This window comes from Limulus polyphemus, unplaced genomic scaffold, assembly GCF_000517525.1.
Source record: "Limulus polyphemus unplaced genomic scaffold, Limulus_polyphemus-2.1.2 Scaffold2312, whole genome shotgun sequence".
In the NCBI taxonomy this organism is placed as follows: Eukaryota; Metazoa; Arthropoda; class Merostomata; order Xiphosura; family Limulidae; genus Limulus; species Limulus polyphemus.
In genome coordinates this window covers 27625-46114 of record NW_013667922.1, presented here as the reverse complement: position 1 = coordinate 46114, position 18490 = coordinate 27625, and the positions used below count along the sequence as shown (strand labels likewise).

At 34.5% G+C, this 18490-nt stretch overlaps 1 protein-coding gene across 3 annotated transcripts in view; it reads right to left on the bottom strand.

Moving 5' to 3' along the window:
• LOC106466587 (msx2-interacting protein-like) overlaps positions 1-18058 on the bottom strand; it is a 124074-nt gene extending 106016 nt beyond the window's left edge. For all 3 annotated transcript variants that reach the window (XM_013926879.2, XM_022394612.1, XM_022394613.1), the window contains exon 1: positions 17777-18058. In XM_013926879.2, the coding sequence (XP_013782333.1) occupies positions 17777-17859 (83 nt within the window). In that variant the 5' untranslated portion in view covers positions 17860-18058. The remainder of the gene's footprint in view (positions 1-17776) is intronic.
• Between the last annotated feature and the right edge of the window lie 432 nt (positions 18059-18490).

The following is an 18490-nucleotide window of genomic DNA, read 5'->3' as shown; positions in this document are numbered from 1 at the left end:
TCTTTATTACAACACAATTTAACCCATGCAATCGATTGTGTTTGTCTTTATTACAACACAATTTAACCCATGCAATCGATTGTGTTTGTCTTTATTACAACACAATTTAACTCATGCCCAATTAACATAAAAAAGTAGGAACGACGTCGCATACAATTGCAAAGCTGGCTCAAAAAATATTAAACTTACTGGTAACAAGACATGATATAAACAAGGATGGGCGACCGGAAATACAGTGGTTTTCACTTATCATACTTGTATTCGTTGCTCAAATTCATTTAACATGCGTTTCTAATCTTGAAGAAAATGAAATTCCTGTATTAGTACGAGTTGTTTAAAGTTAATAAGAATACACAACAGCTAACAAAAAAGTTATTTTATTATTGATGACACAAAACTTTTATTTAACCAAAGTATTGTATTAATTATATACATCAGTTGGGGCTGATCATAATAAAAAAAAACAGTGCCATTACATAAACCATACAGGCATTTTAACCCCCAGAAACAATGACACCAAAGTAAAAGCATGGCGGGCGGAGCCACGCATCGCGTGCTTCCACGTCACCAATGCCGCATTAGTCGATTCATCTGAGAGTTCTATGCTCGAGCGCAGATAGTGGGTGTATAGACATTTTCTTGCGTATTCACGCAGCTGCGTCACTTTTTTTTATACTCTTGTCAAGTCTTTTAACTATATATATTAATTTTTAAGTAACATTGTTACGTGATGGTAAATAACGATTTTTTAAAAAGCGAAACTGAAGCAAAAGTAAAAAATGTTAAATGATGTAATAGATATGAAATATTCGCATGCCAATCGCCACTTTTTTCCATGAACTATGATTCTCACAAAACACAGTTTTAACAAAAGATACAAGTTTACTGCAACATCATTCTTTATTTTTCTGATTGAAAACGCCTAGATCTCCAAGTCTGTACATTACTTTCCCTATCAATAGAATGGCAAAACGCCTAGATCTCCAAGTATGTACATTACTTTCCCTATCAATAGAATGGCAAAAGAAAAAAAAATACATGGTGCTAAAACGATTTTAAATTTGTACGTCATTAGGAATTTAAAAGGGGGATATGCTGTCGTTCGTTTGGATATTTTACCGAAGTTTATATAATTAATTTCATAATTCAGTTTGGGTTTTAAGGCAAGAAGCAGACTATAAAAAACAAACAATTATACGACGCTGTCCATAAGTTTCCAACCATAACTTTCTTATCTTTAGTTTCTCACAAAGAGCTTCTTAAGATTTAAATTTTTCATAAAATACCAGGACTTTGTAGTTAAAATGATTTGTTTTAAATATTTGAGGCGCTATTAAGGAAATGTCTTCCACCTCAGAATGGTATTTCCACATATCACTAACAATTCAAATATTTAGATCTGCTTATGTATAAAGATGGAAGATATTTTCTAACATAAAATTTGTCATAATCGAGTACTACAAATATTTAGGGTAAATCATCGACCTTGGTTAATTGTTACCATATTCACGAGTAAGCTACCCAAACTGCAGACAGCAATTCTATTTTCGTCTGTCCCGTTCTGTAATTCTCGTCTCAAAACTGTAGGATGAATCTTACAAACGAAATTCTCCCGTACCCAAAACCAGGAGAGATAAGCGATAACCAAGACAGTTTCAAGTACACAGTCCACAAACACGTTAAATGTCACCATGCAGAAGTAGTCGATCATTCGCTGAACAACATGGTACACTATTGTCATTGGCTCTCTTTCAAGGTATTTGTAATACTGAGGTCGCGGATTTACAAAAAAAAAGGGGTATGTTACAAAAGGAAAGTAGCTGTTCTAATTATAAGTTAAAACTAATGGAATCAACTGTTCATGAAATACACTTTACAATTCGTCATAGCAAAGAGATCGTTATAAAAACACGTATACGATCCTCATATAAAAATAATTAAAAATCTGTCCTGAAAACGGTTTACTAGTTTGATGTTGCAAAAACTTGCTTCTTTGAGTTTGAAAGTAGCATTATTGTATATTAATAGTGGTTTCATTTCGAGATAATGTATGTTTGAAAAAGGTATTCATAAAAATAAATTATACTACCTTTACCACGGTACTTTCCAAAGAATATGTTTAAAATGATGGAGGGGGGAGGGATAGAGAGCTTATAAGCCCACAAGGAGCAATGAAAAATAACAATAATTACTCAACATCAAGGTTTTTGGTGTATATTTAGATTCCGAGGTCAATTACTTGTAAGACGTTTGACTTATTGTAACGTTACGAAAAATGTCGGAAATAATCATGGGCCATAGTAAAGCAATCTCTAAGTTATTTTATGTTATTAACGAACTTGAGTAAATGCACTATATATATATATTCATAGCTGCAATTTTTACTTCTTACATTTTTTAATATAGTATTACTATTTATTTTACCAATATTTACGGAAATCATCTGCCTTTTTATTTATAATTTTTAACGATTATCATTTATATAAACAGTTAATCTTTTATCAGAACAGATCTTGGAAACAAAAATATTACAACGTTTCTTACGTTCTTAACTCAATTTTTGGTCAATCCTAGTGTCTGAGACTGATCACTTAGTCGTACCCGGACCCACAGAAGCCTAAAATGCGCGCACACTTTATAACAATAGATTGTAGGAATAAATATAGACCAACGATGTTTAGGAGATAAAGTTTGCAGCCTTTCATTAACAAAAATACACTATAGCTACAAAAACAGATATAAAGTAATGAAAACGGAAGGTGCTTGGTGTTCAACAACCTAATTTACTAATACTGAATTATTTTATAAATAATAAAAACGAAAGACTTTTGAAACATCGTCCTCTACACTTATGTTCTTTACAACATGCAGGAGTCTATCTTTAAATCTAATACGGATGTCATGGGTTTACATACAATTTAATATGTATACTATTTAATAGACATAAACTCCAATTTTTCTGCAAGTGATATATAGATGTTTACAATGCAAAAGTGTTATAATACAAGTGAAAGACACTGATACAACAATGTTATTACTTAGTTAGGCCTCGTCTGCCGCCCACATTTAGGAAGTGTGGGCCCATTTCAAGGGTAACAAAGATACTGATACAAGTGTGTGAGAGTTAGTTTGTTGTTGTTTTGTACCTGAAAATGTTACTTGGAATAGTCGGACGTTTCAAAGAAAGCCTTCTTAACGCCAAGCAGTCAGTTAAATCTATGGTAGAATTAAAGGCTGGCCAGTAAGTGACAAACTTAACAACAAGTTTATTTTAAATGTGAATAAATACTGTTTATTTGTTCATTTGTGATAGTTTCTTATGTGTCCGTGTTCGATTTATTCTCTGCCTAATATTTCGGGAATTAGCAGTTATGAGAATACTTGTAAACTTATCTGTTAGATACTGGTTGAGCTGAATATTATCGGCTTTTTCAACACATTTTTATACACTATTTATGCATCAAATTCCTTGTGGGCCGTTCAGTTTGTTAGAGAATTACTCATGCTATGCGAGTCACAAAAAAAATCAATACTGCAACTGCAATTAATCCAACTGATTAGTCCTAGTCTTTTCTTGTGTATTTTACATAGAAATAATTGATTTCTCCCACTCATTTTGCTCAGTTTTGTGCACTCAGTGTTACAACAGACAAAAATGTAAAATGGCTTAATAAGATGAAATATACTGACCACACTGGTAATGAAATGTATCTAATAAATAAGTGGGTTAAACTTATACATTTAACATTTTTTGTACGTTACAGAGTTTACCACTAAACACTGTTCAACATGAAAACAGCCGTAAAAATTAATTTTGTTAGATAATGAAGTAAATTGGTTGTGGAACAGCGAGAATAGAATTAATGACATAAGAAAATACAAAAACAATACCAACTTATAATGCCAGACAGTTAGTCGAATGTAGCATATTGCTAGAAGTCCACTATACAAGTTTACACCAGCGTCGCATAAATAAAAACCCAATACAGAGGTTGAGTGCGTTATATTCACGCGATTCTGGAGCCTCACCACGTCACCATACCCGGTCATGCAATACCTCAAGAACTTGCATCATGAAAATAGTCCTGCAGTAAAATTTCCATTTCAAAAAGCTCCATTGTAAGATTTATGTCCAAAGCATACCATTCCTCCATGTTGACTTTTCATAGTCCATTTTGTTTACAGGATGACGATTTCACAGTACCCGTTTCAACAGTCTAAGTGCACAGAAATCCATAAGCGACTTGATCAGTATCTTCGTATGGAATAGCATGCATACCCGTTTCATTCTCTAGCTGCTTGAAGAATGCAACGGTTCAATAGATATGTCGTAGAAGCCACTTGTGTCGCTTTTCCAAATGAATATCGTTCTTGATTATCTTAGTGCTGTTGTCTGGGGCAAGTGAACTACTTTTGTCACTGACCTTCGTGACTATGTATTCTCTCTCACCTGTTATAAAACGCCGCACTTTGCTTAATAAGTCTGGGATATGACTTGTTGTAGGTCTCTTTCTGAATGGTCCTGGTGTCCCAGGTGATTCATATTCCTTTGTTTTCCAAAGCCACCACGCAAAAAGGATATCCTCGTCTTGGAAATTATAAATCCCTGAACTGAACACGTTTAAGATCTGAGTATACGAATATTTTGCGTCGCAAAGGGCTGTTCCCAAAAGCGATTAATTTCCGTTGACATCACTACACTTACAAAACGCCAATTTCATAATGTATAGTTCTAAGGCATGCCTTTTCACCGCAGCTTTATAGTGGCTGTGGTTGTCAGGAATCGGAAGACTTGCATATTCAGATTGTTTCAGTAGCTCAATCATGACTTCCATGAAAGTATTCTTTATTTATTGATATATAAAATTCAAATATTTCTCTTGTAATGTTTTCCATCTGTCTTATTGTGAATGAACAATATTACGTTACTTCGTGATATATATATATATAGTTTTTATCATCCACATTTTGACAATATTTACTTGCTTATACGAACTTTCAATTTTCCTTACTCTCTCTGGAGTTTCTCTGTTCTATGAAACACAATTATTTTTGTTTCCATTTTCATTACTTCTCTTCTCTTCCATTCTACATCAATCATCTCAATGTTTCAAAAATGTCTCTATTTATTCTCAGTTCTTTCATTAAATAAATTCCAAGTTTTTGAGTCAAATTCTGTAAATTTCATCTTTTGATTTTCCATTATATATATATATGCTTTGAATGTTGCATGAAAACTGGAAAATTTCTGTCTTTCGAATATTTAATGAATTATTTCTCCTGATAAAATAACTTGTCCATGGAGGTTATTAAACTCAGCTAATTAATTTTCATGATCAGCAAGAAGTATATTAAAATACAGATAAAACCTATCAGATTTATTTTTGTCAAAGTAAATACGAAATTTTAGCTAAGAAAAGAACCTGCGAAATAAAGCTAATTCCAGGTTTTCCTGTGGCTTGTCTTTTCGGTAAAAAGCAAACACTGGTTTGATCTGTGAAATACGTTAGATGAAAAATACCTGTTGACCTCATTTTTGACTTTTACAAACGCCAAAATCTCATGGTCTACAAATGTTTAATAAGCTATATCTGACTCAATGGAAACCCCCTTTTGTAGGATTCATATCCGGTATTTATTCTTTTTTATAGGAAATCTACAGGAGGATACTTTATGAGGAATCCTCAGTGTGTACATGATCTAAAATCGGTTAACATCCAAAGAAGTTATGATTGCTTTTGGCAGTAGATTTGAGTGATTTCTTTTTAACCCTGATTCAGACAATGGTAATGACATTGTTGTAGTTCGTTGCCTATGGAATATTCAGCATTCCCGAACTTGTGAGGAACTGCTGAGACAACGAACCAGAATCTCTGGTGTTTGTTCTTGTCGAAATGAAAACGAGATCGAGTTTAAAGTTAACCTACAAATGTAAAATGTCCAACATGTTACAAGTGTGGATGCGATTATGATGGCACACCAAATACCAAAAAAAAAAAAATTACCAATTAGAGATCAGAAAAGCTTCGGCGGAAGGAGGTACAGTCAAGCGCCCAAACAGAAATACGTTTGCGTACAGTCTCACGCATGTATCCGTCGGCTTGCTCCCAAACGGGGGAAAAGAGCGAAGACGATTCGGCGTGATGCGAATCTCGTCGATGCGTAGGAGGAGAACGATTCAAGATCAGGCAAGGAACAGATAATAGGAAGATTTCTGCCAAGCGAAGTGCAAGAATAGTACAAGGATAAGAGGAGTACAAAAATAATGTCGAAATAGTACGACCACAATGTGCGGGTGATCCACTTTGGTAGAACAGAAACATCGTAACAACTACTCAGATCATGGAAAACAGTACAGCAAAATGATTCCTGGATAATGCCCTACACAGCCAAGTACCTCACTCTTAGGTTTCCGGATCTAATGGAATACCCCAAATAGTCATATTTTCAGCCGCTGAGCCAGAGATTACTTAAGTTTGATTAAAAAAATATAATAATAAAATATGATACCTTTGACCTCTGTGCGATCATTACCGTTATGAATAGGTATAACCCAGTGCTTCATATCTGAGTAGTACTGACCACAAACAGGCTATAGAATGTCTTTCAATTCCTCTACTTGACACTTCTAATGATAATTCTCTTGTACATATATACAACTACAACCAAACATTTAATATATTATCGACCTTGACTAAAAACTACAGAAATAAAACCCTTTCTGTGACTTTCTCCACAGATCATGTTGATTTTTATGCGCAGACAAAACATAAGCCTTGTCACTTTACCAAATTCGGCACGCACAATCACACACAAATTATAATTTTGATCCTTGTGTTACTTTCACCCTTAGTGAGCTCGCTCTTTGTAACGTCTTGAACAAGTAATAAAAACAGTGTTCACTCGACTTGACTTTGCAGTGTAAAATCAGGAATCACTGGCTATAAACTTTCCGAATTCAGTCGATACTCCATCAAGTTGACTGGAATGCACAGCTGTACAAGTTACAGGGGCGTAGTCAAGGGGGCCCGCCCCCCCCTGAAAATCTAAGCATATTGATCACATATTATTTTCCAGTACTTATATATAATAAACTCGTTTTATACCATTTAATAAAAATAAATAAAACTTCTACAAACACTATTACACTTGAGCTGATTTGCTGTAATGACCATTTTATTATAAATTTAGATCAATTTCAGTTTTTAATTTTTTGCCTAATAAGTTAATCATAGTACACGAGAAAAAAAAAATAATATATATATATATATATATACACGCACCGCACTCTCAGCCTTCAATCTGTACATGTATTTTGGTAACAGGCCTAATACGTTTGAAAGACGATTGAGAAATATTTGGGAGTGATAACATACCAAAGCCTTTCGCGTATTTAAATTGAATATCAAAATTATACTGCAAAACATCAAGATCTGAATAGAGGAAAAGGCGGGAAAAATAAGTACTTATACGAATAGGTTTAGTGGTAGTTTCTACTTAAAATGGTAGAACTAATTAAGTACCGTATATTACTTCTGAACTTGAAGAAAACACAAACATAATGAATAAAATAGGTCAGAGAGAAGCACTATTTTGTATACGCAAACGTACCATACACACATACTTTGTAGTATTTTCTATTGTTGAAATCTTACAGAGAACAAACCCAACAGTTTAAAACCCCGTTAACTTCCCACGTCTTGTTTCTTACCACTGACAGGCACAGAGAATATTTAACGGCTAGTGGACAGATCCCCGGGATTTCAGAGACAGCTACAAGAGGGAGCAGTTGTCCTCCACTTTTTTTCTGTGGGATATAGTACACACACAACATTCACAATAATCAAGTCAGACTCCCCCCCTCCTTGATTTGATACAAACATTTCGGTCCCAGATCCCACACATACCTATCCTTGATACAAACATTTCGGTCCCAGATCCCATACATACCTATCCTTGATACAAACATTTTGGTCCCAGATCCCATACATACCGATCCCTTTTAAAGTACTACACGAAATTCTTACACGTACTTTTCATGAATAACCCTTTACTGAGTTATTTCAACCCGTCTTGAAGTACCCGTCAGTTATAAACAGTACATGAATGATACAAGAATTCAAGAAACTTTAATACTTTTTATATTATATTAATTGTTTCTTAAGTAAGAATGTTTTTTTTTTTGTTGTTTTTTCGTATCCTTGAAATGACCCCATAAACGCCGAGTCTGTTTTACACCACTGAAACAGTCGTTTATTTGTTTGGTTGGGTCATAACACGTAACATATACATACCGATATAAACGAGTTCTACCAAGCACATAAAATGTTGATTTAAGCTATTAGTTTTTTCTCGTCTAAAATAAGTTTAACTGCGTATTTTACTTTGTTTGATCTCCCTTTACGTAATTACGTAATATTGCACAAATAAGAGGTTCCATACTGTTATGACTAAGAAAACAAGATTTTCTGAACAATGAGTCTTTTTTTTGTGTGTAACCTTCAGTTTAAGGATATGTAATATTAAACGTAGGAGTTTATGTACATCAAAAATCTCTACAAACACAGTTTATTTCTATAATATACGTCAGCCAATATTGATCATTTCATGATATCATAAATTAGGCTAAAAGCCTGTTAGAAATATAAAAACTTTAAAAATCCATTATTTCTATATATTCATCAAAATCGTGTTTCACCTACTACTACTCATTCGCTGAGCTTGAAGGAAGTATGTAATACAGAAATGAATGATTAGGGTGTGGGGAATATGGTAAACACATATTAGTTGGGGATTTGGGAGAGGAAAGAGAAAATGCGGTTTTTTAGCCAGGGCAAGAAAAAACCGAACGTAAAAGTTAGCTACAACAAAATTCACAACTAAAACTCAAGTCTTCTAAAACACGTATGCTCTGTTTGTAGGTGTGATGTCTGAAAAAAAAAAACGATATAGCTTTAAAACACTGAAAATATAGTTATATAAAAAACATTATTAAAGACCGTTTGTTTTTAGTTACATGAAGTATCAGTTTGTAGTTTTATATCATAGAAATTCAATATTCATAGTCCGAACATACACTCAGTTTAAGGTTATTAAATGTTTTCATAGTTTGCCCCTGACAAACATATAGTTGAACATCAGAAACAAGAAATTCGCATCGAGATATTTGTTTGTGTGTGTTTATGCTTATGACAAAACTGATAAAAACGTTGAAATGTTTTGTTTTACAAAACGTAAAACCAGTAACCGCTATTCTCAGAAAAAGTCATGAATAACGTTGTACAACAGCAGAGTAATAGGAAGAAACAGTATTACAGGCAGCACATCCCGAAATATGGGTGGGGCCAAATCAACTTAATTTGTATGTGAAACTCATGGGACATTGATGAGCAGGGATTATAAACGTCAGCAGCTGTCAGAAACAGCCAACTCTTTCACGAGCCAGGGGGACTTAAAAATGCCATTAGCAAGAGAGAGAAGGCAAAATAAATTCGGGTTAAGATATCACAAGCCCATTGCTCTTAAAACAGAACTGTTGAAGAGTATTGGTGATACGAATGGTCAAGACATTTCTGACTCGCATAAAAATTCACTGTTGATAATGTGCTGAAGAAATGAAAGATCACTAAAGGAGTCTGTTAAGAAAATTCGCTTGTCCACCAAAAATTCATCACTTCTTGGTCTCTGCCAACTTACAAGCTCGCTGTAAAAGGAAAACACACATAACGTATTAACTTTATCAGGGAAGACGTTAATACAGCTCATTATTTGTTCATCACAGCCGTGAAAGCAAGGTTCGTTTGTTTGTTTCAGATACTCGCGTAAAGCTAGTAAAACATCATTCACTATCAAGTTTTGGATACTCTAATCGAATAGTGTGGTTTGACTGTCAATCGAACAGTGTGGTTTGACTGTCAATCGAATAGTGTGGTTTGACTGTCAATCGAATAGTGTGGTTTGACTGTCAATCGAACAGTGTGGTTTGACTGTCAATCGAACAGTGTGGTTTGACTGTCAATCTTATAAATACCACGACTCCAAAGTGCGATTTTGCGGCAACGGAACGCGAACCACGGATCTCCGGATTCACAACTGGCACACTAATCTCTAAGCTACGCCCTATCAAAACGAAAGGTAACCCGAATTCAAATGAACTGTCCTGGAACGTTTTAGAACGTTACCTTGCAAAAAGAGATAGCGGTTTTCATTTACCAATGTAGATCAACAATCGGTAACCAGTGTTTAGCTGTGATTAAAGGCAACGGTTGGTCCGTCCCTACGAAAATTGGATCCAAGCAGCGAAACACAGAAATCCCTTCTTAATAATCACGGTAACACTACTATCAGTAATTGAGCGGTGCTGTGTTCTCGTTGTTTTTAGAAACAAATACATGTAACAAACTAGTATGGTTAAATGCATAAACTTACAATATAATTATCTGCTAGTAGTTTTGATAAAGTAATATCTTAACACTTCAGAAAATAACTATAAATAAAAATAGTCAGTGCTAGTTTCACATTATGGTTGTTTATTTACGTGTTGTATTAGTGCGTGACTTGAAAATGTATTATTTTATTGCTTTAATCCTTATTATCCACCTGTTCCGCATCATATCCAGTATTCCACTTGTTAGAACAGAGATACAAACATTTAGTAATCAGTAGCATTCAAACAAAATTGTACTTCCCGTGCAACTATTTTTTGTTCAGTGCATTTTGGGATTTCAATGAACAGCATTAAACACATTTCACTTTTTGTTACAACTGGCAAGCGCGTATTCTGTAAACAAGTCCGATCGTGACTTACTGGTTAGTGTGGCAGGCTACGAATCTGCGGATCCAGCGTTCGCGTCTCATTATCGTCCAAAAGAAGAAAAAACGCGCTCCACACTTTGGGACCGTGGGTACGTTATAAGGTTGACGTTAAAATACCACTATTCGGTCAGACAAGTGTAGACCAATAGATGTCAGTGAGTGCTGTTGACTAGCTGATTTCTCTCTGATCTACCAGTTCACACTTAGGGACAGCTAATTCAAATAGTCTTTGAGTAGTTTCGCGAGGGTATTCGAAATAAAACAAACATTTATGAACAAAACTCCGAAATAATAATTTAAGCCCAATATGGCATAATGAACATAGAAATGCTATTTTTTTTCTTTTATTTTTTACTGTATTGTTACGACTAACTTGCGTATATTCTACGAACAGGATACAAGAGAACAAGTCCAATATTTGTTCCCTTTTTTAAGCGGCTTCTGTTTCTCTAGCCATGAAGACAATTTTCTGATCACCGCGAAACTTTCAAGATTCTGAAACCCCTTAACTATTTATTTTTCCTGTTTGACAGCCATTTCGACCCACCCTCCCCCTAGTGAATCTTAAAACCCTAGATTGTCGCCATGACACTTTACATTAGCCCAGCTCTCCATGATGGCTACAGCCGGGTTATATCACATACAGAAAAAAAAAGTTATCCTAATACGAAGAAGCTGACCAATAGGGGTGAACTTCTAGAAATTTGTATGCCAATATTCACTAGACCCGCATCTCGAATGACGACCATCGAAGTAAATGTCGCGTGTGACGTTTGGTAGTATGGCATAATGAATATATAAATGTTTTGCTTTTTGTTTCTCCTTATCAATCTCCAGTAATCTTGGTTACTTTACCTTGTCTAAAGTCTGCACTCTTTCCTTGCGAGTAAACCGTTTCGGGGAATTGCACATCCATTACTAAACCTAGGCAAAACTTAAACAAAAAACGTTGGTGAAATCAATTTGTGCTACTATTTACTGTGTGGTATCTGTTTAAATTAATCTAAAATTACTACAGTTACGAGCATTTTATTTGTATGTTTATCAGCCACTCGTACAGTAATTTATAGTGAACCTTGTAGTATAACATAGCGCCACTAATATATTACTTACTGATTAGCTAGACTGCTCTGTTTTCAAGCAACCAATATCGATAATAGCATCAACAAATAATTTTTAAAGAGGCATAGGGTAATTGATTCAGACCTAGGCGTAAGGGAAGGAGCCCCGAAGACCATGGAAAATTAAGTTTTATATAAAAAGGAAAAAATAAAAGAGAGAAGGGGTAAACTGTTGTTTGTTTGAGACTATGCCACATTAGGCTATCTGCCGTGTCCACCGCTGGAATCGAACCCTGGATCTTAGCTTTGTGCGCCAGTATACTTACGGTTGTTCAACCGAGAGACACGAGGTTAAATAAGATACAACAATGGTAAAAGATTTTTTATAATTAATAACTCAAGCACGTTTTTCATCTATACGTTCAAGATTTCTCGACCAAGGTTTTTAGCTCCTCTCTTGGAGCCATCTTGAAAACAAGAGTACTGAACGCACTAAACACCATGTTTACATGAATAACAACACATCTTCTGTCATTACAACGTAATACAAAATATTGCTATAACCGAGAAATATTTATAATAACGTTTTCCGACAATATAAACTTATATATGCAAGTCGATTTTGAAAAGGATTTTTAAGCTTACTCAATAAATATCGAAAGCAAATAATAATAACTCAATAAGGTTTTCATCTTTAATTTACCCATCGATAGATAGCTAGATTCTAAATATTTTCTGTTGCCTCAAGTAAGACTTTTCAACTTTTGACGTTTTACAACCAACTATTCGGATGACAAACTGAGCAAAGCCGTAAAAACGTTTGCAAAAAAAAAGTTGAAAATAGACAACACCCCAACTTTTCTTTGCTTCGCGCTCAGCCCTGGAGAAGGAAATCACTCACGTACCTACCGCCAAAGAGTTGGCTCTTTTGCTAATCGTTTGAGAACAATTATTTATCGAGTCTCACAAACGTGCACACAGCTTGTATGATGTTTTTAATCATCGTAGTGACAGTTGCGAGTGCAAAACGAAGTTCGATTCGTTAAGAAAATCTAAGGGGACGGGGTCGTGTACGTCAAGCAGAAATAGGTTTCAACTTAAACCCACTAACGTCTTTGTCAACGCATATAAGAGAAGATTCAAGTAATGGTTACTGTAACCATCAGTGGTTTGCAATTATTTAACCTCTCGTATCATTTGTTAATGACAAGTATTATTTGATGTCATATGATAAGTTGGCAAATTGGGGGGGGGGGGGGGCTGGAGAATAAAGGAGAGGTGAAGGCACAGAGAGTTGAGCTCCTCAAAGGCAATCTTAGCCCAGTTCTATTCTATGCTACTGAACTGTAACTATGTTAGTATCAGCACCTTAGTCTTGGAAATAACTTGTAATCTAAAGAAAACTCTATTTACAAAATACATCATTCGATAAATATTACATTAAAAATGAAGAGGGCAGAAACTGATATTTTTACATTTTCTTAAAACAAAAACAAAGTAAATTGATAGCAAATTTATTTATATTTTTGAGAGAAAAAATTCGTTCTTTTTTTTTCAAACATTATCTTATGAAAGGCTCGGAATATTAATTTTGTCATGATCAAACCTCAGTTTCAGGTACGCTATTTTATTTGTTTGTTTTGAATTTCGCGCAAAGCTACACGAGAGCTATCTGCGCTAGCCTCCCTAATTTAGCAGTGAAAGACCACCCAACGCCAACTCTTGGGCTACTATTTTACCAACGAATAGTGGTATTGACCGTCATATTATAACGCCCCAACGGCTGAAAGGGCGAGAATGTTTGGTGTGGCGGGGATTCGAACCCGCGACCCCCATACTCTATTTTAATAATATCTTCTTTTCTACTTAGTTTTACTTTGACAATGAACTTACTTCCTAAATTATAACTAAAATGTGCATCTTTTTTTTTTCAGTGTTTTAAGGAAACGAATTTTCATCCGTCACTTTGGTCAGAACAACAGATAAGCTATTATTGTACTGGTGTACTTTTCTAACTAATTTAAGACAATCTTATATGGTTTTAACAATAATGTTGTCTAATGATATGAGCACTTGCAACGTGATTTATTGTCTTTGAAGAATAGAAATATAATAAAAAAAGACCAACACGTACTGTTATTTATCTTCGCATTCTTATTATCTTGATATCAATAGTATTTGAAGTAAAAGTGTCTTTGTCTATCTCAAAGCTCAATGATAGCTGTATACGGATTGCGTATATGTGTCGAATACAAAATATTATCTTCCAGTATTCGTACAAGGTCCAAGGTCAAGACACACAGCAATAACACACTAAAAAAAAAGAAAAACGGGGAGGGAATATCGTATTTAGGAAATCCAATGTCCACGTGAGGCGTTGCCATAGTCCACTCAGTAACTTGCATGGCTTCTGGAGGGAGTACGTTCAATGGCTGCGTTAGCTATTTTAGCTTATCGTATCTTTAACTGATAGTAATTTCATATTAAGTATTATTCGTACGTTTATATAATTGGTTTACATTCAACGAAACATTGAATGCTATCATCTAAATATGTTGCAGTATTAATGAAATGCGAAAACATTTAACATGTTAATCATGATTGATATTAACAAACTACCACTTTTGCCTACTTTCAAAATCAAATTCCTCTTTTAAAATGCTACGAATCTGATTAAATCCAGTTATTACGAGTCTCTAAGCCAGACAGTAACATTTTTATATCAGAGTTTGAAAGCATAAGCCAAGAATTATGTAGAAGTACATTTTTTAAACACTGAAATTGGGGGGGGGGGGGGGCAAAACTGTGAAACATGTGATAACTCTCCTTTAAACCAGCAGAGGACACTACAAAGTATTACTTATTCTTTGTAAATATTACCCTAACGTGATACTGTTGAACTACTTGTTAATTAAACGATTAATTTAGACATTACAGTGTTGTAAAAACATCACATATCAAAATTATTTGTTGTGCATTTTGTATCATAACGTTTTAATAAAAATGTAAAAAGGACAATATATATATATATATATATAAATTTACAAACACATTAAATAAATGTTAAAGTGTTCAAAACTGGTAACAATATTGTAATGCCCAAATTTAAAAATCCATAGCACGAGATTCAAACTATGGATGAAACAATAACGTTATTAATAAAAGGTTCGAAGCTGATTAATGAATAAAGAAAAGTATGTCCTGTCCTATTTTCACGTTATGAAAGTACAGAGTAACTTTAACGATAACCCCCACTTTTAAAATGGTTATACCTTAAAATCCGTTTGACCTAAGGGGAACAAAATTTCACCAGAAACACAATGAGAAACAAAAAATTATTCGGTTAAGTTTGGACTGGTACAAGATGTTTAAAATCAAATGTTGCTTTCATAAATAATCTTCTCGTAAAGGATCACTACTTCTGAATAACATGCGTGTTAGATATGTCATTGTTAAATGAACACTGTTCGGGACAGATGATGCTTACTGTAGTTTTGTTTGGGGATAAGTTTAACATGTTGATTGAGACATCTTGAGCACCTTCTGTGATAGTGTTTTAAACATATACACCTAGTCCAGACTTTCTCGAATAAAATCTCATATTAACATGTTTAGTTCCCTGAAGTAAAGTGGTTTTATAGCAATAACCATTTTAAATATGAGCTGTTCTTTATCATCACCCTATAGTTCAAGTGGTGATTGTGACATAACGCCCTTGTAGCTCACTGGCTTCGTAGCTTTCCACAATCCCTGGGGCTGTAAAACCCTCGAGGCAATAAGTACTTTTATGGGGAAATGTACAACTGGTATTTTACAGACAATTTATGTCTTTAAAACTTTACTATTATAAACAGTTCGACAATTTTCTCTAACCTATATGATATAACGGTTCAGGTGAATAAGGTCATTAAGTTTAAGGTATATTTACGTACTTCATATTAAAATGGCTTGTGTAGAACTAAACACAAAGTGCATAGAAATAACACTCACAGGTTCATATGCTCTTTATTAGTGAATTATGAGTGGATTACCTGGTTATCTAAATACAAGTCACAATTCAAAATAATTGTCTGAGACTTGTAACGGCTATGAATACTACGTGACCAAGAACAAAAATTCCCACGACTTTATTACATAAGGGTCTGGGAACTTAATGCAATTTAGCCGACCTTTGTCTACTAGACGTTATTCCATATCCGTATCTTCAATGTCTTTGTAAACAAAAGTAAGTGTTAATCGCAAGTTTGTGCTTTTATTAGAAATTAACAACATTTACAGGACGAAAAGTGAAAAAAAAAAATCTAGCAAGTTATAAAAGTTGTAACAAGGTGACGTTGTAGATGAACCTCTCCACTGTGATATTATCGTTTACTTGACATATCACTTAAAACTGAATTTACCAAGATACAGCCGAAAACGCCTCTTGCCACTTCCGAAAACCAAATATTGTAATTACCAGCTTTCAGTTATTAGTGAACAAAGTACTTTTATACAAATGAAGTAAAACATGAAATATATTTAAAATGCGTCAATTAACATAAAATAATTTTAGAAATACCGACCAAGGAACTGTTAAACAATGAAACGTAAAGGTTACAAAATCACGTAAGGAAATCATAACTTGATTACTCATTATAGAAAAAAAACAAACAGAGAGCACGATACGATACAGTCTCACATAGAACGAACTTTGACATATCACGCCATATAAATTGGTGAAAGTTTCGTTTCAACCGATATGGTGTAATCACGTGTTGTTGAAATTAGTTAATATTATATTTGAATAAATTCAAAAAGTTGTTACGTGAAGCTTTGTGGTATTGTTGAAATACTATTAATGTTACAGAGTTAACACACTATCATTGACTTAACACCCAGTGTATGTATGTATTATATATACATATACACAGAACCTTGGGCTCTTCTGAATGACAGAACAACGATGTAACTGTGCCTCTCCTTACATTTCTAAGGATTTCAATGAACTATGACCTAGTGAGTCTAACAAACTTAAAAGGGTCCAACCCAAATTCGACCGTTGTTTGCAACGATAAAATGAGCTGTATGAGTGATATCTGTAATTTGTAAACACATCACTAGAAGTTACTAAAACTACTCATACTAAAATAAAAACTTTAGTGCTTTTATCTCAAGATTCAACTATTATGTATTAAACAATTTAGAGAAAGTAGAACACATACACACGAGCTCAGTAACATCGCAACAAAATGTATCCATTTTGAATTACATGGAACCTTACAGGTAACAAAAATCGCTCATCTCACCACACAGCTTCAATGAAACCACAAAGTTATAAGAAGCCTACTCTCAACCTCGTGATATTCGTATAGAATATACCCAAACAATGGTAGAACAAAAAAAAAGAAAACAAGAAACGATAATCAATTCAGTCTAGATATGTACGAACGTAAACGTATGTTCTTGAAAATGAAAGGACATATATACTTTTATAAGAAAACTAAATCACCAAAAATAAAGCTAGACAAATGTAAATGAGCTAAAATTTTCAACAAAACAAGTAACACAAAAATGATTCCACCACAGACTGCCTCCAAGCCCACGCGCCGCTGCTGCGCGGGTATCATGAACGAGAACCACTGATACAGGTTTGCCCACGAGGAATCCATATGACTGAGAAAACTTAAAATAACAATTTCTCATCAAAACAGTAAACCAAAAACGCTCGAAAAAATTATGCCATTTTGAAAAGAAAACATTAGTCATCCACAACGTATCACTTTATGTTTCATAGATATGCTCACTCCCCTTTAATTCTAATGGCATGACTTACGTATGCAGCTGATTGGCCTCGAGAACACATGCCAGTAAACGAAGCACACACAGAGTCCGCCAAAATTTGACGGCACACACTCACATACCGTTTAAAATGCTCCAATATCCTCTCTTCACGAATATTATCCGGTAAATTTCCAATCCAAAGATGTCTAGTCTCTCTAACCATCTTGCACAAGGGCCGACATCAGGTCTTCATGTCTTTTCTCATGCACTGCCCATCTAACAAAAATCATGCACGATGTGTTTTGCTTGCGAACCGCACAACACGTACGATCTCCACCGTTCAAATGACGTCATGTTGGCAGCTACCTCTCGCGCTGTGCGGTAAAGTACGAGCGCGTCTCCTCGAGCTACAGTCGAGCCTATGGCAACAGCAAACGAGGTTGGTTGTGGTTTCCGCCATGTTCCGCTTCTGACTATGAATTCAACACACTGTACTTTTTTTTTCCCCTGGAGAGACCTTGCCCCCCCCCCCTTTCTGTGTGGTGAGAAACGTATTAAAATTAATTTGCCCGTTACTGACATTACGACATAAATCATTTAATCGTAATAGCTGTAAATCTTACTAAAATTCACGGTCATTAGAAATTTGTATCAACATATGAACAATAACCGAGTGATCGGGTTTGAGAATATATAACTCGTCTACCATCGTATCATTTTTCTCCATATTTATTACTGAAATTTCCTACCGGAATTGCATTTTTAGGTGGTCAATAATAATGGTATCATTTCACAATAAATAATTGTTGTAATTTTTTTTTAACACTGCTTTATGAAGATTAATTTTTCTTATT